Raw genomic sequence first — 24,417 nt, 5'->3', positions numbered from 1 at the left:
ACAATTATTATTACTTAAAACAATTGATATACAGAAAAAAATCTGCTGACTAACCAGAACATTTTCCACCAATGCTTTTATAGTTTTCTGCACATACACATTGATTGTTTATGCAAACAGTATAGGAGTCATTGCAACCACCATTACAACTTAAAACTACAAGACCAACAACAAAAATTACAGCTCTAAATATCAGTTCAATCACAAATGCACATTTTAAATCATTAAAAAATTCTAGTTAAGACAAACTTGATCAAACTAGATATGAAAAAGAAAACGAAAAAGAAAAAAAAAATTAAGTTTAAAACTGAAATACGAGTAAAGAAGCCATCTAGTAAAAGAAGCAAATACCTAATGGAAAAAAAAACTCTGAATCATCAAAATAACTTTGTTGGTGAGGAATGTTGATTTTGTGCAAAATATGGGTTCAGTGAGTTAAATGTCAACTTTGGACTCATGAGTCCTGCATAACTGGGAACACATTATTTACCTTTTTGACAACTGTGATGTTGTATAACAATGAAGTTATTTAGCTGTAAAATTTCATTTTAGTTTTGTGGTCTACTTTATACATGGCCGGATATGTTGCATAAATAGGCCAAAAATTAGAAGGCCAGTTTTTCAGTATTTTAAGTTTTTGTGTTTTAAAATGCAAAATAGTTTTAAAAGTAATGCTTAACGTTTCCTAAGTTTAAAGTTTATTAAGTATTTCTTATTTAAAATTTTTTAGGTTAAATCATCTGTCTTAAATATTAAATTAGTAATTAAATTATCAAATATTAAGTAAAACTATATTTTACAGTTCAGTTCAAATTTAATTTTTAACATTTTAATTATAACAGATGCATTTTTGTAGTTAAAACAATTTACTTGTATAAACAATTATAACAAGTATATATATATAAAACAAATATATATATATTTGTTATATATATATATTACAACAAATATATATTACAACAAATATATATTAAACATATATATATATATATATATATATATATATATATATATATATATATATATATATATATATATATTAAAATGTTAAAAATTAAAGTAAAAAGAAATGTAGTTAATATATATATATATATATATATATATATATATATATATATATATATATATATATATACATAACACATGTATTGAATATATATATATATATATATATATATATATATATTCAATACATTTCTTTTTTTCTTCTTTTTTCTCTTTGTTTCCTTTTGAAAGATAATACAGTATCTTTGTGTTTACTCCTCCTTACAATCTTTTGTTCATTATTATAAAAAATATTTATTAGTGTTCAATTGACAAAAGAAAGTCCACACTCAAAATGACTATCACAAAGAAATTTTTGGTTCAAACTATATTCATAAAATATTTTCTCTAACTTTTCTGATGTAGTTTCCAACATAAGTAGACTTTGTTTCACTGCATCAAGCATAGCAAAGCAACTAATAGCATAACTTGCAATTAACTTTGAGGGAGTTAAGAGATCTCCTCTGGATACTAGGTCAATACATTCTGTATCTATGTCAACAACATCATTTTTTTGCAATAAAGTACACAATTCACATTCAACTTTTTATGTAACTTTCTGCATATATATCCAGCAATAAAAATAGTAACCTCTCTACTGTCTTCATCTAACTCACATTCTTGAATTTCATTATTAAAAAGTTCTGAAATTGAATTCAGATTCACATCTGAATGAAAAGGTTTTAAATGCAGTTTCCAAAAGTCAAAGTTCTCTTTTAATAACAATCTCATTTGCAAAATTTTCTCAGAAGTAGTTACTTTGCGTAATCCAACTAGAAACCTGCCACCACTCATTTGATTATATTTTGAAAAATGCTGCTCTAATGGATCACTTTTGAAACATGAGGTTAGAACATAATTATATCCTTCAAATAGAAGTTCTTCAATTAGACTAGAAGTACTTTGCAATGTTATAACTAGTGCATTAGAAGTCTGAGTTGTGAGACAATATCTTTCAGTGGAACTGTACTGTAAATTTTGCCATTCTTGAACCCAGTGAGCAAGTGCACGTAAATCTAGTTCACTTCATTTTTGAGTTGGATACCACCCACCATAAATTAAAGAGCTTTATAAACTTTGATGCTGAGTATTCATTAAGAAAATAATTTTGAATTGCAGCTGAAGTTGTTTCATGGAATATATTTAATGCCAAGTTGACATCTTGTTTATTGTTACCTGGATTTAGAGTCTTTTCCCCTAATTTATATGCCTTTCTTAAGGTTGCTGAAAGAGTTTTGTCTTTTTCATGTACTCTATGAAGCAAAGCCCAAGAGATATCCCCTGCAGACACTTTCATATTAAAACTGTAATCAGTGAACTGAAATGGTGGGAAAATGAACTTTTTAGTACTAATCAAATTATTTCTTAAGTTTTTAAGCAAATGAACACTATCATACATCAGATGAACTTTATGATCTTTATAAGTGATAAAAAAATTTTCTTCTGGCTTGTCTGACCCATAAATGCTAAGCAATTTTAAATAAGCTGATTCATTTGTCAGATGGTTGTCTGCAAGCAATGCACAAATGTTAAAACCTGCAGATCTTAATGTATTTAAACTTTCCTCTATTTCATCTTTAATGAAATCTCCAATGACATTAGTCTCTGGGATGGCTTTAACTAATAAGGTATTGATTTCTTAAGGCCAACAATCATAAAGACAATTACTCCTTTGTAAAGATTCCCCTCTTTATCTTGTCCAGTTAACCTGCCACTGTGGTATTCACAAGATTGCTGCAGATACATTTTATCAAAAAGAATAACACAATGATTGCTTATTTTGTCCTCATTTAACAATAACTTTAATGATTTTATGGAATCAATTCCACCTGATACTAACTTCTTTAATAGTGACTTTGACGGTAAAGGAAGTTGTTCCAGAAGACGTGAATAAACCTGAGATGATATCTTTGCATTAGTGCAAAACATAACACTTTTGAAGAATATGGAGGTCGACCTTTAGATTTGAAAAAGATTAGTTTTGAAAGTTCATTAAATAAATAATAGGAATTTCCTTCAACAAGGTTGTGCATATAAAAGACACTAAATTATTTAAAATAGATAAACTTGTGAGTTTACAATTGTTGATAGTTCTAAACCAATGAGGAAGTGGAAATGGACAACTTTTATAATGCAGTTTTACATGTAAATTGTTAAACACTTATTGATTCAATAATAGGAGTGGAGTCTACAAAAAACAAACAATAATATAAAACAAAACTTTCATATCTTTGAAAACTAAATCCATTTGGAGAGTTAGATTCATGAAGCATATCAGTGTTTTTTATTTTATCCATTTCTTGAAATGAATGAATTTCATATGGGATAGTAGAATCTTGTTTAGTTGGTGGTTTACGAAAGTTAGAAACTTTAGGCATTACAGAAGATGGTATACAAGTTTCTTCAGAATAAATAGATGGTACAGGTTTTAACTCATGTTTTAAAGTAACTTGTTTTCCATATTTTAAATACTTTTCTTCAAAATGATCCATACAAATAACTGAATGTTTGCTTGGTTTCCAATCTTTTCTGTTAACAAATTTAATCCATTTTTGTTCTTAATTAGTATCTTTGGGAAAACTAAAAACAGCTTAACTTGCAAAAAGAAAACTAGATACACGTTTTTTAAATCTATAGCCAGTTCGATATATAACCACAGCGCATTTATTTACCATAATTCTCACAACTAATTTGGAAACTTGATCGATACAATGTCCCTGGCAAAAAAAACTCTGAAAAACTGGCCTTCTAATTTTCAGCCTATTTATGCAACATATCTGCCCATGTATAAAGTAGGCCATGCACAGTTCTCATGCATAGCAAATCCAATAATGCAAGTTTAAACAACAAACTCAAAAGTCAATAAAACTGAATTTAAAAAAAGTTGTAAACCTGTCAGTTGTATTGAAGTAAGCTGTATTTAGGCATGAAGATCAAGTCAGTTTAAAAGTAATTTTCTCTATGAAGCAATTAGCAAAAAAAATCAGGCTTATCAAAATACTAAATTACCACAGCTTCCCAAATTACATGCCACTTGCTGTATCTGGTCTGACTTGTATAAGCCATCAGTTAGACATTTAACACCGTTGAGACAGTTGCGACTACGAGTCAACAACCCATCACCACAGCTTTGTGAGCAAGTGCCATTGACCCATTCACCCCAATCTCCTGTAAGATAAAAAATGATTTCTAAGACAGTTTGTAAAAATAGTTTTTATGATCTACATGATCATCAAGCATTTTGTTATATTCTTTTATTCAAATTTGATTATATAAAACAAAACAACAGAGGATTTTTGGACTAGGCTTTTTTCATAAAAAGATGAAACAAGCCTAGTCCAAATTAATCATTATGCTAACAATTATTATTACTTAAAACAATTGATATACAGAAAAAAATCTGCTGACTAACCAGAACATTTTCCACCAATGCTTTTATAGTTTTCTGCACATACACATTGATTGTTTATGCAAACAGTATAGGAGTCATTGCAGCCACCATTACAATCCAAAACTAAAAGGTCAACAACAAAAATTACAGCTCTAAATATCAGTTCAATCACAAATACACATTTTAAATAATTGAAAAAATACAATTAAGATAAACTTGATCAAATTAGAACCACCCAAATTTATAACGTTTTTCAGAATTGTCTAACTTTATTTAAAGTTCTGCCTATAACCTAATGATTATTGACCAATTAAACAATTCAATAAAAACGATTCAACCTTACCACAGTTCTTTAGTTTACAGTATACTCCAACTTCAGTTTGATAACTTTTGTACTCATTATTGTAGAGACATTGAGCATTGTTTTTGCATGATCGACTACGATTCATAACTCCATCGCCACATGCTTGTGAACAAGTACCATTGACCCAATCGCTCCACTCACCTGCATTTTAAAGTTTGGTAAAAATGATAACTTTGCAAGTAGTATGAAATAAATATGACATGACAGATGAGTTGACTAGAAATTTAGATAAAGCGAACAGCCTAAAACTAGTAATTCAGTTTTAAAATACTTTTCTTGAAAAGTGAGCATACATTATGCTTACCAGAACATTTTCCACCAATGCTTTTATAGTTTTCTGCACATACACATTGATTGTTTATGCAAACAGTATAGGAGTCTATGCAACCACCATTACAATCTAAAATTACAAGACCAATAACAAAAATTTCAACTCTAAATATCAGTTTAATCACAAATACTTATTTTAAATTGTTAAAAAAATCTAATTAAGACAAACTTGATGAAAATTAATAAGTAAGAGAAAAAGAAAAAAAATAGTTTTATAAATATAAAAGTGAAACGAGTGATAAAGTGAACTAGTAAAAGAAGTATATGCTTAATGGAAATATGTAAAAAAATATTTAAAAATATTGAAAGAGAGGTTTGAACAAAAACTCATTAAATAATTTTTCTAATGTTTCTATTTCACATATAAGAAATAGATTACCATGGCATGTGCAAGGAGGTTTGTAATCAATCCCATAACCATTTGGATCATTACACATTCCTCCATTGTAATCCTTAGGAGCATCGCATTTTCGTTGACGCCGAGTTCCATCATAACAGCAATCTGTGTTGTTAATACTATTCCATTCTCCCCATTTTCCATTACCTGAAATAAAATATAAAAATTTAAATAAATATTTATAAAGTAAAACTTTCAATGAAGATTATTTTTAAATCCTAGAAAAATATTCTCAAATAAAGTATTAAGAAAGAACTGAATTTTCATTATTTGGAAATTGAACTTCTATTATTAAAAAATAAATTTTCTTTACTACTAATTAAATAGAAAAAACAATCTTTGTATGCAAATATTATTATAGTAGAAAAGATATTTGTAGATTTAAAAAGAAAACTAGCTATAGCAGTTGACAATAGCAAAAATGTTAAAACTTACCAGAGTTACATGCTCCTAATCTCAATGATATTGTGTCGATTGCACAAAATGTATTCTTACCATTTCCAGGAATAATTAGAATCATTACCTTAAAGCCAATCAGGTAATTTATTTTCAATTGATATGGTTATCAAAAATACTATAAAAGTTTTTTTCTAAAAATTTGAAGTTACAGATTTGTTTCAATTAGAATAAAAAATAAAGAACAATTAATATAATCATTAAATAAGAAATTTCTAATGAGATTTTTGAATAAATTAGAAAAATATTTTAAAACACAAAGACAAAGAAGTTAAGAAAATTTTTTAGTGTACCTGTGTGTACTTGTTGCTTGAACTTGGTATTGTTATTTGAGAATTAGGCCATGGATAAGAAGAATCGCCCCCTCTATTAGTATCAATAACTAAAATTTTGTTAGTGCTTGGAATATTTTTGGTAATATTTGTTAAATTGCTGTAATCCCAATTATCATTATCTTGGTTATCCCATACAACATCTGCAGAGAAAGCGATTACTTTAAACATTAGAATCTTTCAAAATTTCCTAACACTAGCAATTTAATATTTTTTAGTATGACTTGATTGAAATTGAAAAGCAAAAATTTCTTACAAATAGAAGGTGTGTCAGGAGCATTTAGAAACCAGTCAAAACTTAAACAGTATCGGTCTGTTGAAGATTTTCTTGAAATAACATTCAAAGCTATTGCACTTGGATTATTTGGACTACCCTGATATAGTCCATAAGCCCAGTCAGATCCTCTCCCTAAGGTTAAAATATTCATTATAATGTTGTGAAAGAGAGTTAACTAAGCACAACTGTACACATAAGGAAAGGTTCTAGAGCTCAACTAACATCATCTAGAAATACCATGCTAAAGATTAGTGAAGTATATGATAAAGTAAATAAAGTGATATATAAAGTAAATAAACTGATATAACAAAGTAAATAAACGGATATAATAAAGTAAATAAACTGATGTAGTAAAATAAATAAACTGATATGATAAAGATTTATTTGAAACTGATAAGAGTTTTGCACAAATATGTAACAAAGATATTTTTAAAAAATTGTTTTAAGTTTAACTTTAATATGTTCATGGTTATTAAAAGTGATTTGAATATGTAGAATAATAACACCAGGCAAGCAGATGAAGTTTTACCCAAGCACATAATTAATTTTCCTGAAAGGTTACACTATTGCTCTTAATTTTAAAAAATATCTTACAGGAGCATCGAACTAAGTAATTTGGAGAAACTTTTTTTTTATAAAGAACTATCATTTGAAAATTTTTTTATGTCATTAAATTTTTTTTGTATAATTTTTATAACATTTATTTTGAAGATTTTATAATTAATTGCTTGTTATATTTGATAATCTAAGAAATAATTTTGAAGAACAAAAACACTTAGTTACAAAACACTAAAATATCAGTTTTTAAATGAGAAAAAGTAATTTGGAGAGGATAATTTGAAACTAATATATTGAAATTATTTTATTAAAGATTGCTCCAATCTAAATATAAACTTACAATAACCAAGCAGGGGACCAGATGACTCGTAATTTACTATAGCACCAATAATATTCTTTTTAGGTGGCACCTCTCTAATAGCTGAAGTTTCAGGACATAGATTATCATCACTCTCTTGAAAAATGCAAGTTAATTCTAAAAGGTTAATCAACAACATGATTTATTCAAGACTAAACTGTTCCTGCATTATAAAATTCATTATTATCACAAATTTTAAACATTTGATTTAAGGGGAAAAATTAAATATTTTACCACTGGTGCATTTGTAGATAAATTGATTGGTAATTCCATTTTGGTAACGCAGACACATTTCATTTTGGTTGCACAAAGCTACACAGTTACCTAATTAAAAAATTACAACAGATTAAACAGGGTGTAGTATATTCACGTAAATGTTTTTGTAATATACTGTTTAGTTACATTGATTTCTTTCATTTTACATGAATAATTTGGTTGTATTTAGTTACATTGATTTCTTTCATTTTACATGAATAATTTGGTTGTATTTAGTTACATTGATTTCTTTCATTTTACATGGATAATTTGGTTGTATTCATTTTTAACATTTCACTAACTTAAGTAAAACTTTTGCATAATTTACATTAAGATTAAATTATTAATAGATAATATAAATTTTTTATTTGTATTTTATGTTAATATAATAATTTTTCTAGAAAGTTAAAGAATAGAAAATTTTTGATAATTTCACTTTTAGGTCTTGAATGAAACAAAACAAAAAATTATAAGAAAAGTTTTAAAAGTTATTAATTCAACATTTACTTTTTGTTTCAACTTAAATTAAACAAATGAAAGCATTATAACCAATTGAGCAAAAGTGCTTAATTAACCTACTTTTTATGATTCAATTATCCTAGTTTTTGCTCCTGTAGCAAAAAATATTATTTTATGAAATGAAATACTAGTTTAGAAAAGCATGATGTAAAACCTATTTTACAAGTTTGCAACTTTACTAACTTTTGATAATATATTAAACTGAATAAGTTACAAATTTATTAAAAAAGCCTTTAGAAACCTTTATTAGCTTACATGCTGTTAAACAATAACAAATAGATCAATAAGTGATATATATAACAATTGTATAATCATTTAACTAAGTTGTTGGGGTCAGATATTTTTAACTAAGCTTTTTTCCTCGAGTGGCAACTTCCAACTTATTTTAAAGATATTTAGCTGTAAAAGCTTTGGTTATCATCTAGTATAGAGCAGCCTCAATAACTTTTTTCAGTTAATGATAACAAGTAAAAGTCTGAAAAGGCTAAAATTCCAAGAACCAGTACAATTTTTAAAAATATTTTTGGTCCAAAATGTTTTAAAATTACTCATTTGGCCGTGTTTAATTGCTTGTAATACACCTCTTGTGCAGACCACATATAACCCTAATTGACTGAACAGAAGAAACCCTCTAGGGGGTAATTATACACCCTATAGTAATAAACTAGATGTAAAAATTAAAATTTGGGATTATACAATAAAGGAGAAACTGCTACATAAAAATGCCAGAATAAATAGAGTAACAGTAAAACCGCTATTTCTTCTGGTATTTTTATTTTACTTCTTACTTTGCTTTTCTCAAAAGTATGTCCTTGACATGTACAAATAATTTCTTTATACAATTTTTTATATAATTTCAATAACTTATTTCAGTAGTAAGGATTCATTGAGAAGACCTAAATTCTCTTGCTGTTGTAATCAACTATGTAGATTTTTAAAGATTGTCCTTATTGTATATGATCCATAGAATGTTTGTTACGTTTTTTGCTCATGAAAGGTGTGGTGTATGGTAATCTTCTCATGACTGTTTGTTCAATACTTGGGAAGTCGATCTTACTAACTGTAAAGCTGTCTGAGAGGCTTTGGCCTACGTCATTGAATGATCTTCTAAAGTTCTTATCAACAATTTGTTGAGAGAAGACAGAGTTGATTGTTGATGCCAGTTTTTTAATTCCAACATTTGATAGGCCAGTATTAAACTATATATTGATCAGGTCCTGAGTACTTAGAACAGGTACTTGAGATCCAGATTCTTTAGAACTTGAAGAGCCTACAAAATCAGAAGAATTAAAGTAGAAGACAATAACATTTTAAATTCTTGGTCTGCTTCAGTACACTTATCACTCTAGTGTTTCATTAAATATACATCAATAACTTACAAGTAAAGAAAATAAAACCTTATTTGATTGGAAACTTTTTGCCACCTTTGGCTTGCTGAAGCATAATTGTTCCTTTGGGAGATGCTGATGACTACGGATGCAATCTTCTTAGATGCTGTTTTTTTCTTAGATGCAATCTTCTTAGATGATGTCTTTATTTGCCACCGTGATTTCTCGCTTTGTTCGGCATTTTAAACATTAGGTATGATCAAAAGCTTTGAATATATAGCTTCTTGAAGAACTTAAAGCGGGTAGATAATTTAGTGTCTAGTGTATTAACTAGCTCATGAGCATGGAAACATTTACAGGAAAGGGTAAATTCTAATTCAAAGGGAAAGTTTTGATTCATTTAATTGAGTAAATCTTGCTCCAAATATTAAAGGTAAATTTTCTCTATCGGATGCCAATTCCAGATTTTAATTTTTAACCTTGGCTATCAGTAAAAAGTGTAGGATCACCCCCAGCCCCACCCCAAAGAGGGTTTTTTCTGTTCATTCAATAAGGGTTATATGTGGTCTGGACTAGGGGTGAATATGCTAAATGTTTTTACAATTGAACTCTATTACTCTAAGTACGGGAAGCAGTTGATGAATTCACGGGGAAAAAAAACACCTTACATTTTCGTGTTTTTTTAGTTCAAAAAATAAGTTAACAAAGAAAAAACCACATTCTATTAAATTTACAGTGGAAAAAAACCATGATAATTTATATCAATTTAAATAGATAATGACAAGTCTATCGATTGCGAGGAGGGAGAATTAAAACAAAAACAGCGATTAGGAATAGATGTACACACGGAGATTATTTAACCTGTCATGTTAATAAATGATCAGTAGGTAAAGCAACAAAAACCAGCAATATTAGAAAAATATAAAAGCTTAAGAAAAGAGTTAGAAAGGACTTTTGGATAAACCTCCCATTTTTTATATTAATGCTTTTTCTGGGAAAGTTTTCATGAAATTTGAGTAAATTTTAGCTTTTCCATAATAAAATTAAAATCCTGAAAGCCAGCAAATATTATAAAACATACATGCATGCACGCATGCCTGCATACATACATACATACATACATACATACATACATACATACATACATACATACATACATACATACATACATACATACATACATACATACATACATACATACATACATACATACATACATACATACATACATACATACATACATACATACATACATACATACATACATACATACATACATACATACATACATACATACATACATACATACATACATACATACATACATACATACATACATACATACATACATACATACATACATACATACATACATACATACATATTACATAACTGTTAAAAATCCCTTTAAATACTTTATATTTTACAATGAGTCATCATTTTGCGTTACTAGGTAAGCTTTTCATATCCTCACTTTAATTCTTTTCATATCCTTTTTTTAAATATTAATCTAGAAACTATGTCTTTTGTTAAAGTAATAAATTGGTTCATTGTTTAGAGAAATATAGCTGATTGATGACAGTAGAACTTTCATCAGCTGTCATAAACTTAAAACCAAATTTTTTTTCCGCAAACGGTTTCTGTAGAATTTTTTTTTTTCTAAAAAAAGTTTTTTTAGATCCGCTTTAAATGACCTTCGTGAAGTACGAGTTTGTTTTAATTTTCATACGCATTTGTTTTAATATAAACCTTTAACAAACCGTTTTTTACAGACCCTGTAATAAATTCCTTTAAAAATGATTCCTGTGAAGTTAAAACTCTTTTATTATTACTTAAAAAAGAGATTTAAAATTTTTTTCTTGGAAAGTTTGTACAAACTTTAAGATGACAAAATTTTGTAGTTGAAAATTAGAAATTTTATACGCAATTAAATCTGTTTCGTAATTAAATCTGTTTCGTTATAAATTCAATGAAAATCTGGCAGATTTTTTTGTTTAAATCTCTTTATTTACAAAAATACAAATCATTTTGAGCTGTATCAGTTCTCTGTAAAATTACTCGGATTTTACAGATTTACAACATTCACCCTTTTTAAGATCTCTATTAAATTTTTATCGAGACTCGTAATAACATGTCTGTAAATCTTTTATAGAATCGACGACAGGTGTCGAGCTTGTAAATTCGAGGCACATGCGGGTTAATTTTTTATGGCAACTTTAAGTTTGATAAGTCTTCGACATCATGATCAAGTAATCAAATTTGATAATTTGATAATTTCATAATTATGTCGTTTATCAATTTTGACTGTAAAGTATATTATTTTTAATTATTTTTAACTTTATCATTAAATATCTTTTAAACGTAACAATTTTAAAATCTAACGCTTTGAATCCCTTTGATTAGACTCATAACAAATATGAGCCTTAAAAAGTTTTTATATTTACTATTCTTGTTAAAAAGTTATAACCAAATAATCGTAAGACGTTTTATTCCATGATCTCATGTTTAAAAAGAAATGTAAATACCTCTTACAAAAGATACCAGTAGACATAGATGTAAACACTTTGTAAGTAAAGTAAACATTTTGGTTTCGCATTTACCGTTAAAACAAATGCTCAACTAAATCAAAGAAAAGATTTTCGACTGTTGTTTGTTATGAGCAACCAGCCTCTAGTTTAATATTCTTTAATCTACCCTTTTACTTTAGATACATCATAATTTGATACTTGCTCATGTCAAAGGAATTTTCATCTGTAAAGGTATTAACTTTTTCTATTGTTCTATTAACTAAAGTAGATTATACCTTAACATAAGAAAACTGAACGTATTTTTTTAAAAAGTATTCTAGCCAACTTTGCTGTTATCTTCTCAAAAAATGATCTTTTTTGATTTTTCAAACCATTTTACATTTAACTAAGCAAGATTTACACTTACATATGTATATGCTTATTTAAATGCAGTCATAAAGCAGAAAAAACCAAGTGCTACTTGGTTAAATCTCCCGATACTTTCGGTTTTCGTAGCCCTGCAGTTTGAAAGATATATTTGTTTAATGAACTTGTAAATTATCAACGGCATTGCTCATAAAAGCAATTAATGACTTCCATAATTTTCTTAATCCCAGACATTTATGGTAAATATAAAATTTTTAATCAGTTTTTTTTTTTTAAATTCTTTTAAAAAAAATTACAATTATTGAATATTTAAACGTTGATATTGTCATAACAACACTTACTTGTCATGAGTGAAAATGAGCCATTGTATTTGATACAACATGAAACAGATATCAATGTTTGATTTTTAATATCTTTAGGACCCTTTCTTTTAAGGTTTGTTTTTAAAGTTACTGAGAGGATGTTATAAACAAAAAGGTGAATTTTGTAATCTTGAGAAGAACCAAAAGATTAATTCTCTTAAGAGTCAAAGGAGGAAGTGGCGTAACAATGGATCCGCAAGGCTGGAGACTGCGGTGGCAGACATAAAATTGGTACTGAAAAGTAAACAATCAATAAACGGTTTTTCTAGAAATAGAATTGTAAGAAAAGAAGAAGACTCTTGTCAAGAAATAGAATTATACAAAAAGAAGATGACTCAAGAAGTAAGAATATGTGGATAAAAAATAAGAACTGATTTTATATTAAAAAAATTTTTAATATTTGATTTGAAAAACGAGGAACTAATTCAATATTATTATTCAATATTATCTAATTTGTCCAAATATATTCAACGATAGAAATAAACATGTAAATTTTTCTTAATCTTTAATGCTTAATGGTCACTTACATTCGGAAGTAGAGGCTTTCAGAAATTTTCGTATACGAAAATTTCTCAACGATCGTAGTCATGCCATTAATATAGCTTTTAACTATGCCTCATATGAGGTGTAGTTTATTTTAGATGCTTCCCGGAAAATATTGTTGAGAGAGATTTTGTAATTGCATGTGTACATGTGAATATAAAAAAAAAAGACTTTAATCTAAGTCTTATGTTGCTATTGATTTCTACAGGGTGACAAGAAACAACGGAGATTCACTTTTTTAAACATTTTTCAACAGACAAAGGCATCAGTGAAAGTAAAATAAACAAAAAAATTAAAGTTTCATACATTTAGAAACTCCTCACAGAAGGTATTCAAAATGCCCGCCTTTAGCTTAAATGCAGAGTTTCAAACGTTTACAGAAATTAAGGGTCGTATGCCAAAGAACTTCTTCCCCTATTTTATCCCAAAAGAGAAGAAATGCAACAACTCAGATGTTAGTGATGTTTTACAATTAACTTATAACAAACCGGAGGTTCAATGGTTGAAACAGAGGCTCAATAGCTAAAGGCTCTGCTGACAACTAAGTATTATATGACTACTATCTAGAGTTTAGAAAAGTGAGAAGAAAAAAATTTAGGAAAGAAAAAAATATAGCGCTCAACCATTGCAGTGTGGGGGTTTTAAAATTCGTATTTTATAAATCTTTTATGAGACCCTTATCTAAAAAAACTACTAACATTTTTTGTAAATTTTTGTTGATATTGAAACAAAGCACTAACATTCATATTCTCTTAATAATAAAATAAGTTCTTCTAATAAAAAGACGTTAAATGCTTCGTGTGATGGTGAAATTTACAACTTGTTAGCTTGACTGATATTATCTATAATTCATATTAGTATCATCGTTTGCTATTTCTGATCTTGTATGATCATCGCTCGAATTAATTTATAACTAAAAATTAAATTTTTAAACCTTAAAAATTGTATAGCACATTTTGTTTCATAATTTTCCTAAGAAAAGCGTGTCTGTGATCATACTCATTTAAGACGTATGATGGTATAAGCAAGTTAAAAAGTTTAAAAACGTTATTTTTGGCGTTATATTTTTGAAATTTGGGTTCTTTTATTGTAAGAATATGCAAAATTTAGACAGTGTCCACTAATCACCCTTTTGTGTTTTATTTATTTATGAGCTTTATTTATGAGCTTTGAACACTGAGTTAACACTTTTTTTGACTCGATAAACGTTTTGAAAAACTAATCATGGCAATCTGAACAATCTGAAAAACTGATCAAGTTGCAAATAGTAAACCGTTTGGATCAGGCCTGCTGCAATCAATTGAGAAAAGTTTGCCAAGTTTTTTCCTCGAAGTTTTTTTACCTGATCCGATAACCATTTCTAAGCCACTGGATAGCTTAAAAATCGATCGAGCAAAAGTTTCATCCTATTCCTTGTTCCACTCACTTTGTGTGGCTTTGTTGTTCAAATTAAATGTTTGTAATGATGAATTCTGCCTGAATTGCGTGGAGGGATCTTCAAGTAAAAAAATTCTCAAGACGGAAGTATAATTGACCGCAGGACATGTAAAATCTGTGACCCTGTCATTCAACACTATCCACTACGAATAAGTACAAATGTGAATGTAAACAAAGACAAGAAAAAGAATAAGAGTTCTCAGAGGACTGGAGCGATACAACTGATGATCTTGATATTTGGTCAGATGATGAATCAACAAACCAGGAAAGACCATGCTAAAGAAAGAAAATCAGTGTTTTTGGTTCGTGTACCTTAGTAATCATCTTTATAGTGAGATAAGTATTTCTGCCAGGAAGGTTTTAGAAAATCATTTATGATACCTTTAAAATATAACTGTTAGCCTAGATCCTGTTTGCTAAGATCCTCAAAAAGAAAGTCTGTCTGAAGGAGTTTGAAATCTTGCAAACTCGTTTACTGTTCACCTGAAGATTCATCAATTATGAGGTGTGAGAACAGTGAACAAGTCTCACTAAAACTGCAGAAAATTTTTCTATTGATGGAATTGTTGCTGTCTTTGTTGCAGAGAATGCTATAAAAAGCAAGTAACATTGAATTCACTGGTCACGGACGATGTTTATTGAGATGTTACAAATAGAGAACTCTTAGTGTAATTTCGCTAACCTGCCTTGAATACATAAAGACTGATTAATAAAACAAATTGTTTAAGTAGTTTTCAATTAAATAATTAAGTAGTTTGAATAACTTTCTTAAATTCTTATTTTATCAGAACTTTTAACTTGCCCTATGTAATGTAATATTTATATGAAAATAATTTTTAATGCTTGAAGGACTTCAGCAAAACACCTCAGTCCAGTCGATAGTAACTTCTGTATATAACTTGCTTATTTTCTCAACGCAGTAAATTTTGAAGTTTTAAGTTTACATTCAGATGTGAGAGGCTTGAAGGAGAAAATAAAAAAACTTTAGGCCTTATTTTCTTTTAGATTTATGTTTTGTAGGAAAACTCTTTATATTCTAATTTCACTCTCGGATTTCATCTTTCCTTTTTTCATGCCAAGGATTGAGAAAAAATAATGTTTTTTTTTTCAAGTTTTTTTTTATGTGAACAGATTTCTTAAATACTTATTTACTATTTTCAAATGTGTATTCTCTTCTGGCGCTTTCATCAGTTGACATTGCAATTTTTTTTTTTGAATAATTGTTTTTTCAGCTGTTAGTAGTTTGCAATTTCAGTTAATAACAAGTTCTACATCAATAATACTGCATTAAAAGTTCTACATCTATAATGACAGAGAAGTCAGCACAATTTTTGCATATATAATTAAACATAGGGTAAAGTAGGGTAATTTCGGCAGGCAGATAATTTCGGCACTGCTTCAAAAGACACCTAAAACTATTTATTTATTGGAATGTTAAAATCATAGTTGGGTATTGTAGCAAGATAAAAAATTTTCATAAAAATGTTGCTTTTATTTTTACATTACAGGTGCGTTAGTTTATGATTATTAGCTTTTTCTTAACATTTTTACCTATTTAAAAATGTAGGATAAATGATTTTTTGTATGTATGTATGTATGTATGTATGTATGTATGTATGTATGTATGTATGTATGTATGTATGTATGTATGTATGTATGTATGTATGTATGTATGTATGTATGTATGTATGTATGTATGTATGTATGTATGTATGTATGTATGTATGTATGTATGTATGTATGTATGTATGTATGTATGTATGTATGTATGTATGTATGTATGTATGTATGTATGTATGTATGTATGTATGTATGTATGTATGTATGTATGTATGTATGTATGTATGTATGTATGTATGTATGTATGTATGTATGTATGTATGTATGTATGTATGTATGTATGTATTTAATTACTTCTCTTCTCACTCCTTACTCTTTCAGGTTTATTTACTTTTGCTTTGTATTCATATTTGGTCTCCTTATTGTTTGCTATTACAATAAAGATTTGTGCTATTTTAGGATCAAGGACATATATTGATGCAATGTTTTCAGCTGTTCGGCAACTTTTTACTGATCAACTTTAAAGATTTAATTTTTTAAAACAAGCTTGAAGTTTCCTTGAGTTAAAATTTTGGTCAAATTAGATTAAAAATTGCTCTAAACAGAGTGGTTAGTTTTTTCTTTAACACTTTCAACAATTTGCACTGAATTATGTGAGTTGCCTTTTTTTTTTTTTTTTTTTTTTTTAATGTTTGACATGATAAGAACTTTCATTATCTTTTTAAAATACAAGAATGTATATATATTTAGTGGACCAGTGAAAAGTTGCCAAACAGCTGATGAAACATTGCATCAATACATAGAAGTTGTTCATGAATATGAAGCAAAAGGAAGGGCGGATTGCAAAAAAACCTGGAAGAGTAAAGAGTTTCCAGCTATTAGTTTGTTTGTTTTGCTCTGCTTAAGCAAACAAATTACTTGATTAAAATTAGAAATGTTGTTGTCAAATAAATGATGATGAAAATGATGATGATGAAGATGATGATGATGATGATTGATGAGGATTGATGATGATGATGATGATGATGATGATGATGATGATGATGATGATGATGATGATGATGATGATGATGATGATGATGATGATGATGATGATGATGATGATGATGATGATGATGATGATGTTGATGATGATGATGATGATGATATAAAATATTGATATTTACTCAAAAAAAAAATTTTCAGGGGTTTTCCACCTTAAGAAAACTAAGACGTTCGTTGAAAACGCATTGATATAATTAAAATGATATAAACAGCTATAAATCTGCATTGTATAAAGTTATTGTCTCATAAATGGAATTTGTTACACCTAATTGGCATTTAAGGGCGTTGCAATTGCAAAGATTCATATTTTTTGAACCACTTATTTTAGTAAAGTATGAATACGTCGCCCAAAACAGAAACCTTATTAGAAAAATGTGCTTCCAAAGTAAAATTGTAAATAAAATCATTACTAATCTCTATGGTTTCGATGATTACTTCTAAATTCTGTTTAAATAAGAATTCATAAGTAGTTCATAAAATAATATTTTATATTACTTCAATAGTTAAACATAAAAAAATAAAATACAAAATTCAAACAAATCTTTATAAAAAGAGATTTATTTAAGAAAGTTAAAAAACAGTTTATCAATATATGACATACAACTTTTTTTAAAGAATCAGTGTTTCATACAGTCATCAAAAGTAAATACTTTTTTAGCATAAACACCATACATAGCAGAATATGTTTCATGCCACCATCTACTGCATTTATGGCATTTATCCCAATTATCCTTTAAATATGGATCGACAGGATCCCCATAACTGTATTGACACATTGCACAAAGTTGTTTGTTAATCGCACCTTTAGCATCAAGGTTATTCAAACACATCTTTTGATGTGTAGATATATTTTCTTTAATGGACTTTTTACGTGGCTGCTTGTTCTTATATTTTAAAGTTAAAAATTCCTCTAGCTGAGATTTATATGGTGATCCAGTAATTCTTTGAGCATGATTTACCCTCCTTTTTATACCTGTTCGCTTTGTATTTTCAATGTCAAGTCCAGCTAGTGATCCGAATGTAACACCATGAGGTTGTGAGGTTTTATCAGAGGTGGCTAATTCTAATGACTTCTGAAGTGTAAATGATGAGTTTGGTGAGGCAGATTCTAAATAAAAATATTTAATTAAAAAAGGAGAATAAAATTAGGCAACATGTAAATTACAAAAAATTTGAACTATTTTTTTAAGAAACTTTTTTTTAGGCTAATAGAACAACAGATAAGTTATTATTTTGCTTGATTTAAAAAAAATACATTTGTGTTTTAAATAAATGGTGGAAGATGGTAAAAATAATACATCTTTTAAAATGATTTACCTTTCTGAGAAGCAATTACACATTCTGTGACAAAATCAATATGATCTAAATCTTTAGCAGAGTCTAACCCATTGTCGAGAGTAGGGTGCATTTCAGAGGTTTTGAAATTTTTTTTTTTTGGTTTTTTTTTGGTTTGGTTTTCATTTGTTTGGTTTTGAAATTTTTGATACAACATACAAGTAATCAGTTAGGGTTAGCTGCAGCAAAGTCTTCTTCAGTAAACACATTTCTATCAAATGAATATATTCCACATTTTTTAAACCCTGACTGACAATTTTGAACAGTTGCAGCTTTCCCATAAGCTCTTCCAAATAATTCACTAACCTCTAATTCAGTTACAGGACGACCTGGATGGTGACGAAGCCAAGTACCAACTTCTTGATCATAGAATATTTTGAGGCTTTTAAAAAATGAAACATCAAGTGGTTGCAGTTTGTGCGTGCAGTGGGACGGAAGTGATAACATAATTCGTCTACGTTGAATAAGTTTGATGGTGGAATAATCTGCATTTCATTAGCATTAAACATTATTTTTTCTAGTTCATCATAAAAATGATTAACTTTTATTCTATTAAAACCAATGGCTCAAGGTAATGACGTTGATTCAGCAACTCTTACAGAGAGTTTATTATGACGTTTCAAAAAACCCCTAAAACATTCTTTTCCTGCTGACTGAGTTGCACAATTAAACTTGTGAATAATTCCATTTTCTTCACAAAATTGGAATACCATTTGTTTCACATCTTTTGGAGGCACACCAAATAGTCTCTGTGACATAGTCAGAAGAACTTCAAAAAGTTCTTTTTCTTGAAAAGCTGAGAGTGTTGTTGGGTGTCCTGCACTTTTAAACACAATTATCAACAGACGCTCGTTTTACCTTAGTATTTTATATTGTTTAGCAGCAGAATATTTCATGCGACCATCAACTAAAACTGCATTTATAGACACATATATTATAAACAAAAATATCTAGAAATAATTTGATAAAATATGATACAAAAAGAAAGAACAATTAATACTTCGTATGTCCGCCTTTTGCGTTGATCACAGAAGCGAATCTCCTGGGAGTTGATTCATATAAATTTGTAATGAAATTTTGTTGAATATTGTCCCACTCTCTTTTTAACATTCGAAAACATTCTTCGACATTTTTGGGGTTATATTCAGCCTTTTTTTTATCCAAATAATCCCAAACATGTTCAATAATGTTCAAATCTGGACTTTGAGGAGGCCAGTTCATTACTTCGAGAACTCCCTCCTCACACATGTCCTGTAAATATTTTTTGGCCACTCGGGAACAATGTTTGGGATCATTGTCTTGCTGTAGAATGAAATTATTACTAATTAGTCTCATTCCAGATGGCGCATGATGTCTTAAAAGTTCTTTATACTGTTCTCCTATCAGTTTGCCATCAGTTCTGATTAAATCACCTACTCCAGATGATGAAATACAACCCCAAACTAAAAAAGGAGGTTTTTTTCCGATTTCGCAGAGACACATTTTAAAAATACTTTATGTCATGTTTTGTAAGCCTTCACAGCAATAAATAAACAAAAATGCAAGAGCAAACTAAAAACAAACGAGCTGTTACGAATTGGGTTCAGATCAGCATACAATAAAAATAAACACGTCAGATATCTAAATACAAAAATCTATATAAAATTTTGATAAATATTACTTTTGTTTGTTAAAATAGTGTTTAGTATTGTTTGAAGTTATACATTATTTTATATAAAAAAATAATCGGAAGCTATTATTCAAAATCTGTTAAAAAAACATGAGTTTTAGTAAGTGGGCTAAAACTTATTCACAGTACTGTGTATATTATTGTATATAATAAGTTATTAATCTACTATATACATATTATTATATATGACATAAACTTAATTTATATTGTGGGGAACTATTATTTCATTAAGTTTCACAGAGACACTAACGAATTCAATTTTTTACTAACTCGTTATTATCTTATTACTATCTGATATACTAAAATCGACTTCTTCTATACATAATATTTCAAACGCTTATTTCTATTTGGGTTTCAGAGAAAGCACAGGTCGGCAAATTCGGCACTGCCGAAATTAAAAACTATTTATATGCCGAAAATTATCTCCTTAAAGCAGTCCTTGGGTAAAATTTTATATCTTGCAACATACTTTGAGTTTCATCTTATTGTTGCTCACATTTTATTCAGTTTATATTTTTGAATTAAACAAATAACAACTTTTGGTAAAAATTTCCGAGAAAAAATCATTTATCCTACATTTTTAAATAGGTAAAAATGTTAAGAAAAAGCTAATAATCATAAACTAACGCACCTGTAATGTAAAAATAAAAGCAACATTTTTATGAAAATTTTTTATCTTGCTACAATACCCAACTATGATTTTAACATTCCAATTCCAAGGCTATTAGCGCATGCGCATAGAAGTTATAAGTTATACTAATTTTGTAACTTTTGTAACTATATTACTTATTCAAATTTAAAAAGCAATAGCATAAGCTACAATTAAACTCGAATAGATGTTGGTGTTGTATGGTTCACTCTAACTTGTCACATCTTGTGTTTCTCAGTATTTCGCGTTTTTGGGGATTTATAAGCCTTTTTGTGAGCAAAAAGATTTTGGGCTTAGTTGGCAGAATGATCGCGGGGATAGTTAGCAACATGTGCCTAATAACAACTTTTCGCATTAGCCGTAAATTGACTTAGGTTATATGACACTACTTACATAACAGACATGAGAAATTATAAAAGAAAAGTAAACAGGCCTGTAAATTCTAAAAATGTTACAAAAAATGCTGTTGATGCTATTTTTATAGAAGAAAAGTCTATTCGATCGACTTAAGGGCAATAAAAGTTAATTTAAAAAAATATCGTTTAACAAAAGTTATCAAGAGTTTTCATATCCTCAAAAAAGTTCACCCAGAAATGCAAAGAGCTCAAAAGCTAAAACTGTGTCCAACTAGCCCCGGTCTCCCCTACTCTTTGACTTCCTAAAGTATTTAACAACAAACATTAAAATTAAAAATTAAAAAATTTTCATTATTGTAATAAATAGTATAGCTTCAGACAAATTATTTATTTTAAAAATCTAATATCTAAATTTAATTCTAATAATTATACATTCAAGAATTGCATTCACTTTAATAAATATTGAAATGGAATTAAAATTGATTTTCTTAATTTACGTTATTGCTGGCTCATGATACATTTACCCGGCTATTACATATTTAACTTCTATGTTTAGATGAACTTTTTTACTGTTTATTTAGATAATATAATATTTTTGATAATATTTTTGCAAAGAACGTTGCGGCTTCATCAGTTTGCCCTATCTGACAGTTTTTTAAGTAGACGTTTTTAAAATATTGAATTTCTCGAAAAAATGGCGCTTAGTATAAATAGATTTTTTCGCTTAAATAAAAAACCCTCAAAGATCGTTGTTCAATATTTATCTGCAATTCGTTCTTATGCAGGTAAAGCAGATAATAACTCCATCCCAGAAATAAAGCCTCCAGGTATATAATTTTCTTATTGTTTTTAAGTTCAAATTTATTTGCAATACCTAGCTATTAAATGTATACTTTGCATCATCTAGCTTATTACATTTTCTTTTTTTATTCCTCATGCCTATATACCACATATGCTATCTAGCACTCTCAGCTTTCATTCAATTTATTTATGTAAGGTTTTTCAATCAATTTATATCTCTAAAACTAGGCTTTCATACAAAGTTTTATCTAGTTTTTTAAAATGGTGGTTATAGTCTAATGAATCTTTTAATAGTTAAGTAGTTTTCTAAAATTTTGACATCAATTTTCTTTTTGTCTTTGGATTGTATAATTTTTTTTATACAAAAAAGAACCAAAATATCAAATTGAAACTAATATTTATCAGTGATAAAAAAATATGTCTTATTTTCAATATGATATCTTCATTTTATATCATTAGCTATATTTATTGACTCTATTCATACTATTTTTATTTATTTTCAATTTCTAGTTCCTAAACTTAGGCAAATAATAAATTTACTCTCCATCTTTGTTCAATTTTATATTTCCCTAAACCAAATACTAAATTTAATGATACAAATTTCAAGAATTAAAATAAATGTATGTTTTTATAATTGTTTATGTGTAAATGTTTTAATGATATTATGAAAAAGCATGGTTATATGTAATATCTGGCTGCATAATAATTTGTCTGTAGAAATAGTTTTAGGTTAAAGTAACTGCTGAGTAAAAAATAGAGATGTTAACCTTCAAAATCAGATATTATGGTATATAGGTTCATAATGTAGCGAAATCTTACTTTTAAGATAAATATTCTCTTACTCCGCATGTTTAATAGTTCAAAAGATTGCAATTAATTAAGTTTTGAAACTAATGTTTGTGCTTCAGACTAAGTTAAGGTGTGAGCCTTTAAAAGCAATTTTAAGAGAGTCCAGTTTCTCTTTACTGAACCAAGAAAGAAAAATAGATTTAATTTAGGCCATTCTATAATATATTTTTAATAATATTATCTTAAGGTTAAATCTGTAGTATATATTATATATATAAACATGTTTTTGAAATTTGTAATTGTTTTAATCAGGTCCTGAGTGGATTGATGAAGGATGGAAAGATGATGGCCTTGGACATGGAGATTATCCAAACTACAAAGAATTTTCATACCAATTGCGTGATCCTTACAAAAAATACTGGGATCAACAAGAGCGAAGACATTTTGGTGAACCAGTTCATATTAATGATGATGTTTTAAATGTTTGGATGCCAGATGAATTGACAAATACTTCTCTAACTCCACGTGAAATGTTGTTTCATTTAAGTATAGTTTTTGGTGCATTAGGAGTGCTTTTGTGGTTTTCTGAATGTGTCTATAAAGCACAATCCCGTGATCCAGCAGCACCAAAGCCCTACCCATATAATAATTTGTATCTTGAGATGGGTGGTGATCCAAACAAGGAACCAACAGAAGAGGAATTAACTCGAAGAATTCCAACTCCGATGTATGGTTGGTGATGCATAAGCACTTTACTAAACTCCATGAAAATATTTTTTTGTTCTTTCTTTTACATGGAACAAAGGTGATGTTAAGATTTTTCTAGTATTAAAAAGTAGTTATTTCAAATCCTTTGTGTCAATATGCAAGACTCACCTTTTCAGATTGTAGGGTTGATAGAGTTTTGCAAAGATATTTGTACTTGGTTTTTTTTTTTTTTTAATCAGTGGTTCAATTTTTTTTTTCTGAAAAATGGGGAATTTTTTTTATAAAAAAAACTCTTAAGACTTTTATTTATCAGATTGTTGAATAAAAAATAGATAAAAATTATCGAAACAAAGAAAATCAAAACAGAAGTTAAAAAATGGAAGTTCAATTTTTTTTTTATATAAGCAGGCATAAGTTTCTATTTCGACTAGCACTGCACTCGGTAAACATTCCTTTAGATTATAGAACTGATATTAGTTTTAAATTAGAATATAGAACTTTATTATTTTTAGCGCTTATCTCTACAAATATATGTACCCAATAATTGCGAAGCTAGGGAGGGTATAAAAGATCAGAGGTCTTATATTACCAAAAATGTATGTGAAAGATTGAGCTTAAAAACAATAAGGCAAGAAGCTATAATAATAAAAACATTCGGTCA

The 24,417-nt window shown here is 28.2% G+C and overlaps 4 protein-coding genes and 1 long non-coding RNA gene across 8 annotated transcripts in view; 2 read left to right on the top strand and 3 right to left on the bottom strand.

Annotated features, from left to right (window-relative positions):
• Nucleotides 1-12,368, bottom strand: part of LOC145191984 (uncharacterized) — a 32,095-nt gene extending 19,727 nt beyond the window's left edge. The window contains exons 1-12 of the mRNA XM_090080379.1: nt 12,135-12,368; nt 7,742-7,831; nt 7,490-7,624; nt 6,571-6,723; nt 6,276-6,457; nt 5,962-6,049; nt 5,509-5,673; nt 5,104-5,199; nt 4,779-4,940; nt 4,457-4,558; nt 4,054-4,212; nt 55-156 (exon numbers count right to left, since the gene is read on the bottom strand). Of these exons, the coding sequence (XP_089936505.1) occupies nt 55-156; nt 4,054-4,212; nt 4,457-4,558; nt 4,779-4,940; nt 5,104-5,199; nt 5,509-5,673; nt 5,962-6,049; nt 6,276-6,457; nt 6,571-6,723; nt 7,490-7,624; nt 7,742-7,831; nt 12,135-12,192 (1,492 nt within the window). The 5' untranslated portion in view covers nt 12,193-12,368. The remainder of the gene's footprint in view (nt 1-54; nt 157-4,053; nt 4,213-4,456; nt 4,559-4,778; nt 4,941-5,103; nt 5,200-5,508; nt 5,674-5,961; nt 6,050-6,275; nt 6,458-6,570; nt 6,724-7,489; nt 7,625-7,741; nt 7,832-12,134) is intronic.
• On the bottom strand, nt 9,094-9,866 carry LOC149891942 (uncharacterized). The gene is made up of 2 exons (XR_016450255.1): nt 9,679-9,866; nt 9,094-9,551 (listed from the first exon to the last, which is right to left on the bottom strand). It is a non-coding gene; the product is annotated as an uncharacterized LOC149891942 (long non-coding RNA).
• Nucleotides 9,959-13,369, top strand: LOC149891941 (uncharacterized). 4 transcript variants are annotated; one of them, XR_016450252.1, is made up of 3 exons: nt 9,959-10,042; nt 12,317-12,368; nt 12,939-13,112. XR_016450252.1 is itself a non-coding variant. In XM_090080381.1 (3 exons), the coding sequence occupies exons 1-3, from the start codon at nt 11,817-11,819 to the stop codon at nt 13,223-13,225; spliced, it is 381 nt and encodes a 126-aa protein (XP_089936507.1). In that variant the 5' UTR covers nt 11,697-11,816; the 3' UTR covers nt 13,226-13,369. The 4 variants fall into 4 exon arrangements, 1 of the variants encoding a protein (XP_089936507.1); XM_090080381.1 differs by lacking the exon at nt 9,959-10,042 and adding an exon at nt 11,697-11,858 and having other exon boundaries at nt 12,939-13,369; XR_016450251.1 differs by lacking the exons at nt 9,959-10,042; nt 12,939-13,112 and adding an exon at nt 12,570-12,709 and having other exon boundaries at nt 12,244-12,368.
• Nucleotides 13,370-18,066: 4,697 nt separating this feature from the next.
• Nucleotides 18,067-18,858, bottom strand: LOC145196156 (uncharacterized). The gene is made up of 2 exons (XM_080073515.2): nt 18,767-18,858; nt 18,067-18,557 (listed from the first exon to the last, which is right to left on the bottom strand). The coding sequence occupies exons 1-2, from the start codon at nt 18,855-18,857 to the stop codon at nt 18,067-18,069; spliced, it is 582 nt and encodes a 193-aa protein (XP_079929641.2). The 5' UTR covers nt 18,858.
• A 3,186-nt stretch (nt 18,859-22,044) lies between these two features.
• On the top strand, nt 22,045-23,976 carry LOC149891940 (NADH dehydrogenase [ubiquinone] 1 beta subcomplex subunit 8, mitochondrial-like). Its single transcript, XM_090080496.1, has 2 exons — nt 22,045-22,285; nt 23,361-23,976. Exons 1-2 carry the CDS (start codon nt 22,153-22,155, stop codon nt 23,786-23,788), a joined length of 561 nt encoding a protein of 186 aa, XP_089936622.1. The 5' UTR covers nt 22,045-22,152; the 3' UTR covers nt 23,789-23,976.
• Nucleotides 23,977-24,417: the final 441 nt, after the last annotated feature.

Source organism: Hydra viridissima, unplaced genomic scaffold (genome assembly GCF_058129835.1).
Source record: "Hydra viridissima isolate aposymbiotic clone 2 unplaced genomic scaffold, HvirCarnegie_v1 scaffold_2, whole genome shotgun sequence".
Taxonomy (NCBI): Eukaryota; Metazoa; Cnidaria; class Hydrozoa; order Anthoathecata; family Hydridae; genus Hydra; species Hydra viridissima.
Note: the sequence above shows the minus strand (reverse complement) of the source record. Positions and strands in the feature narration are given on the sequence as shown.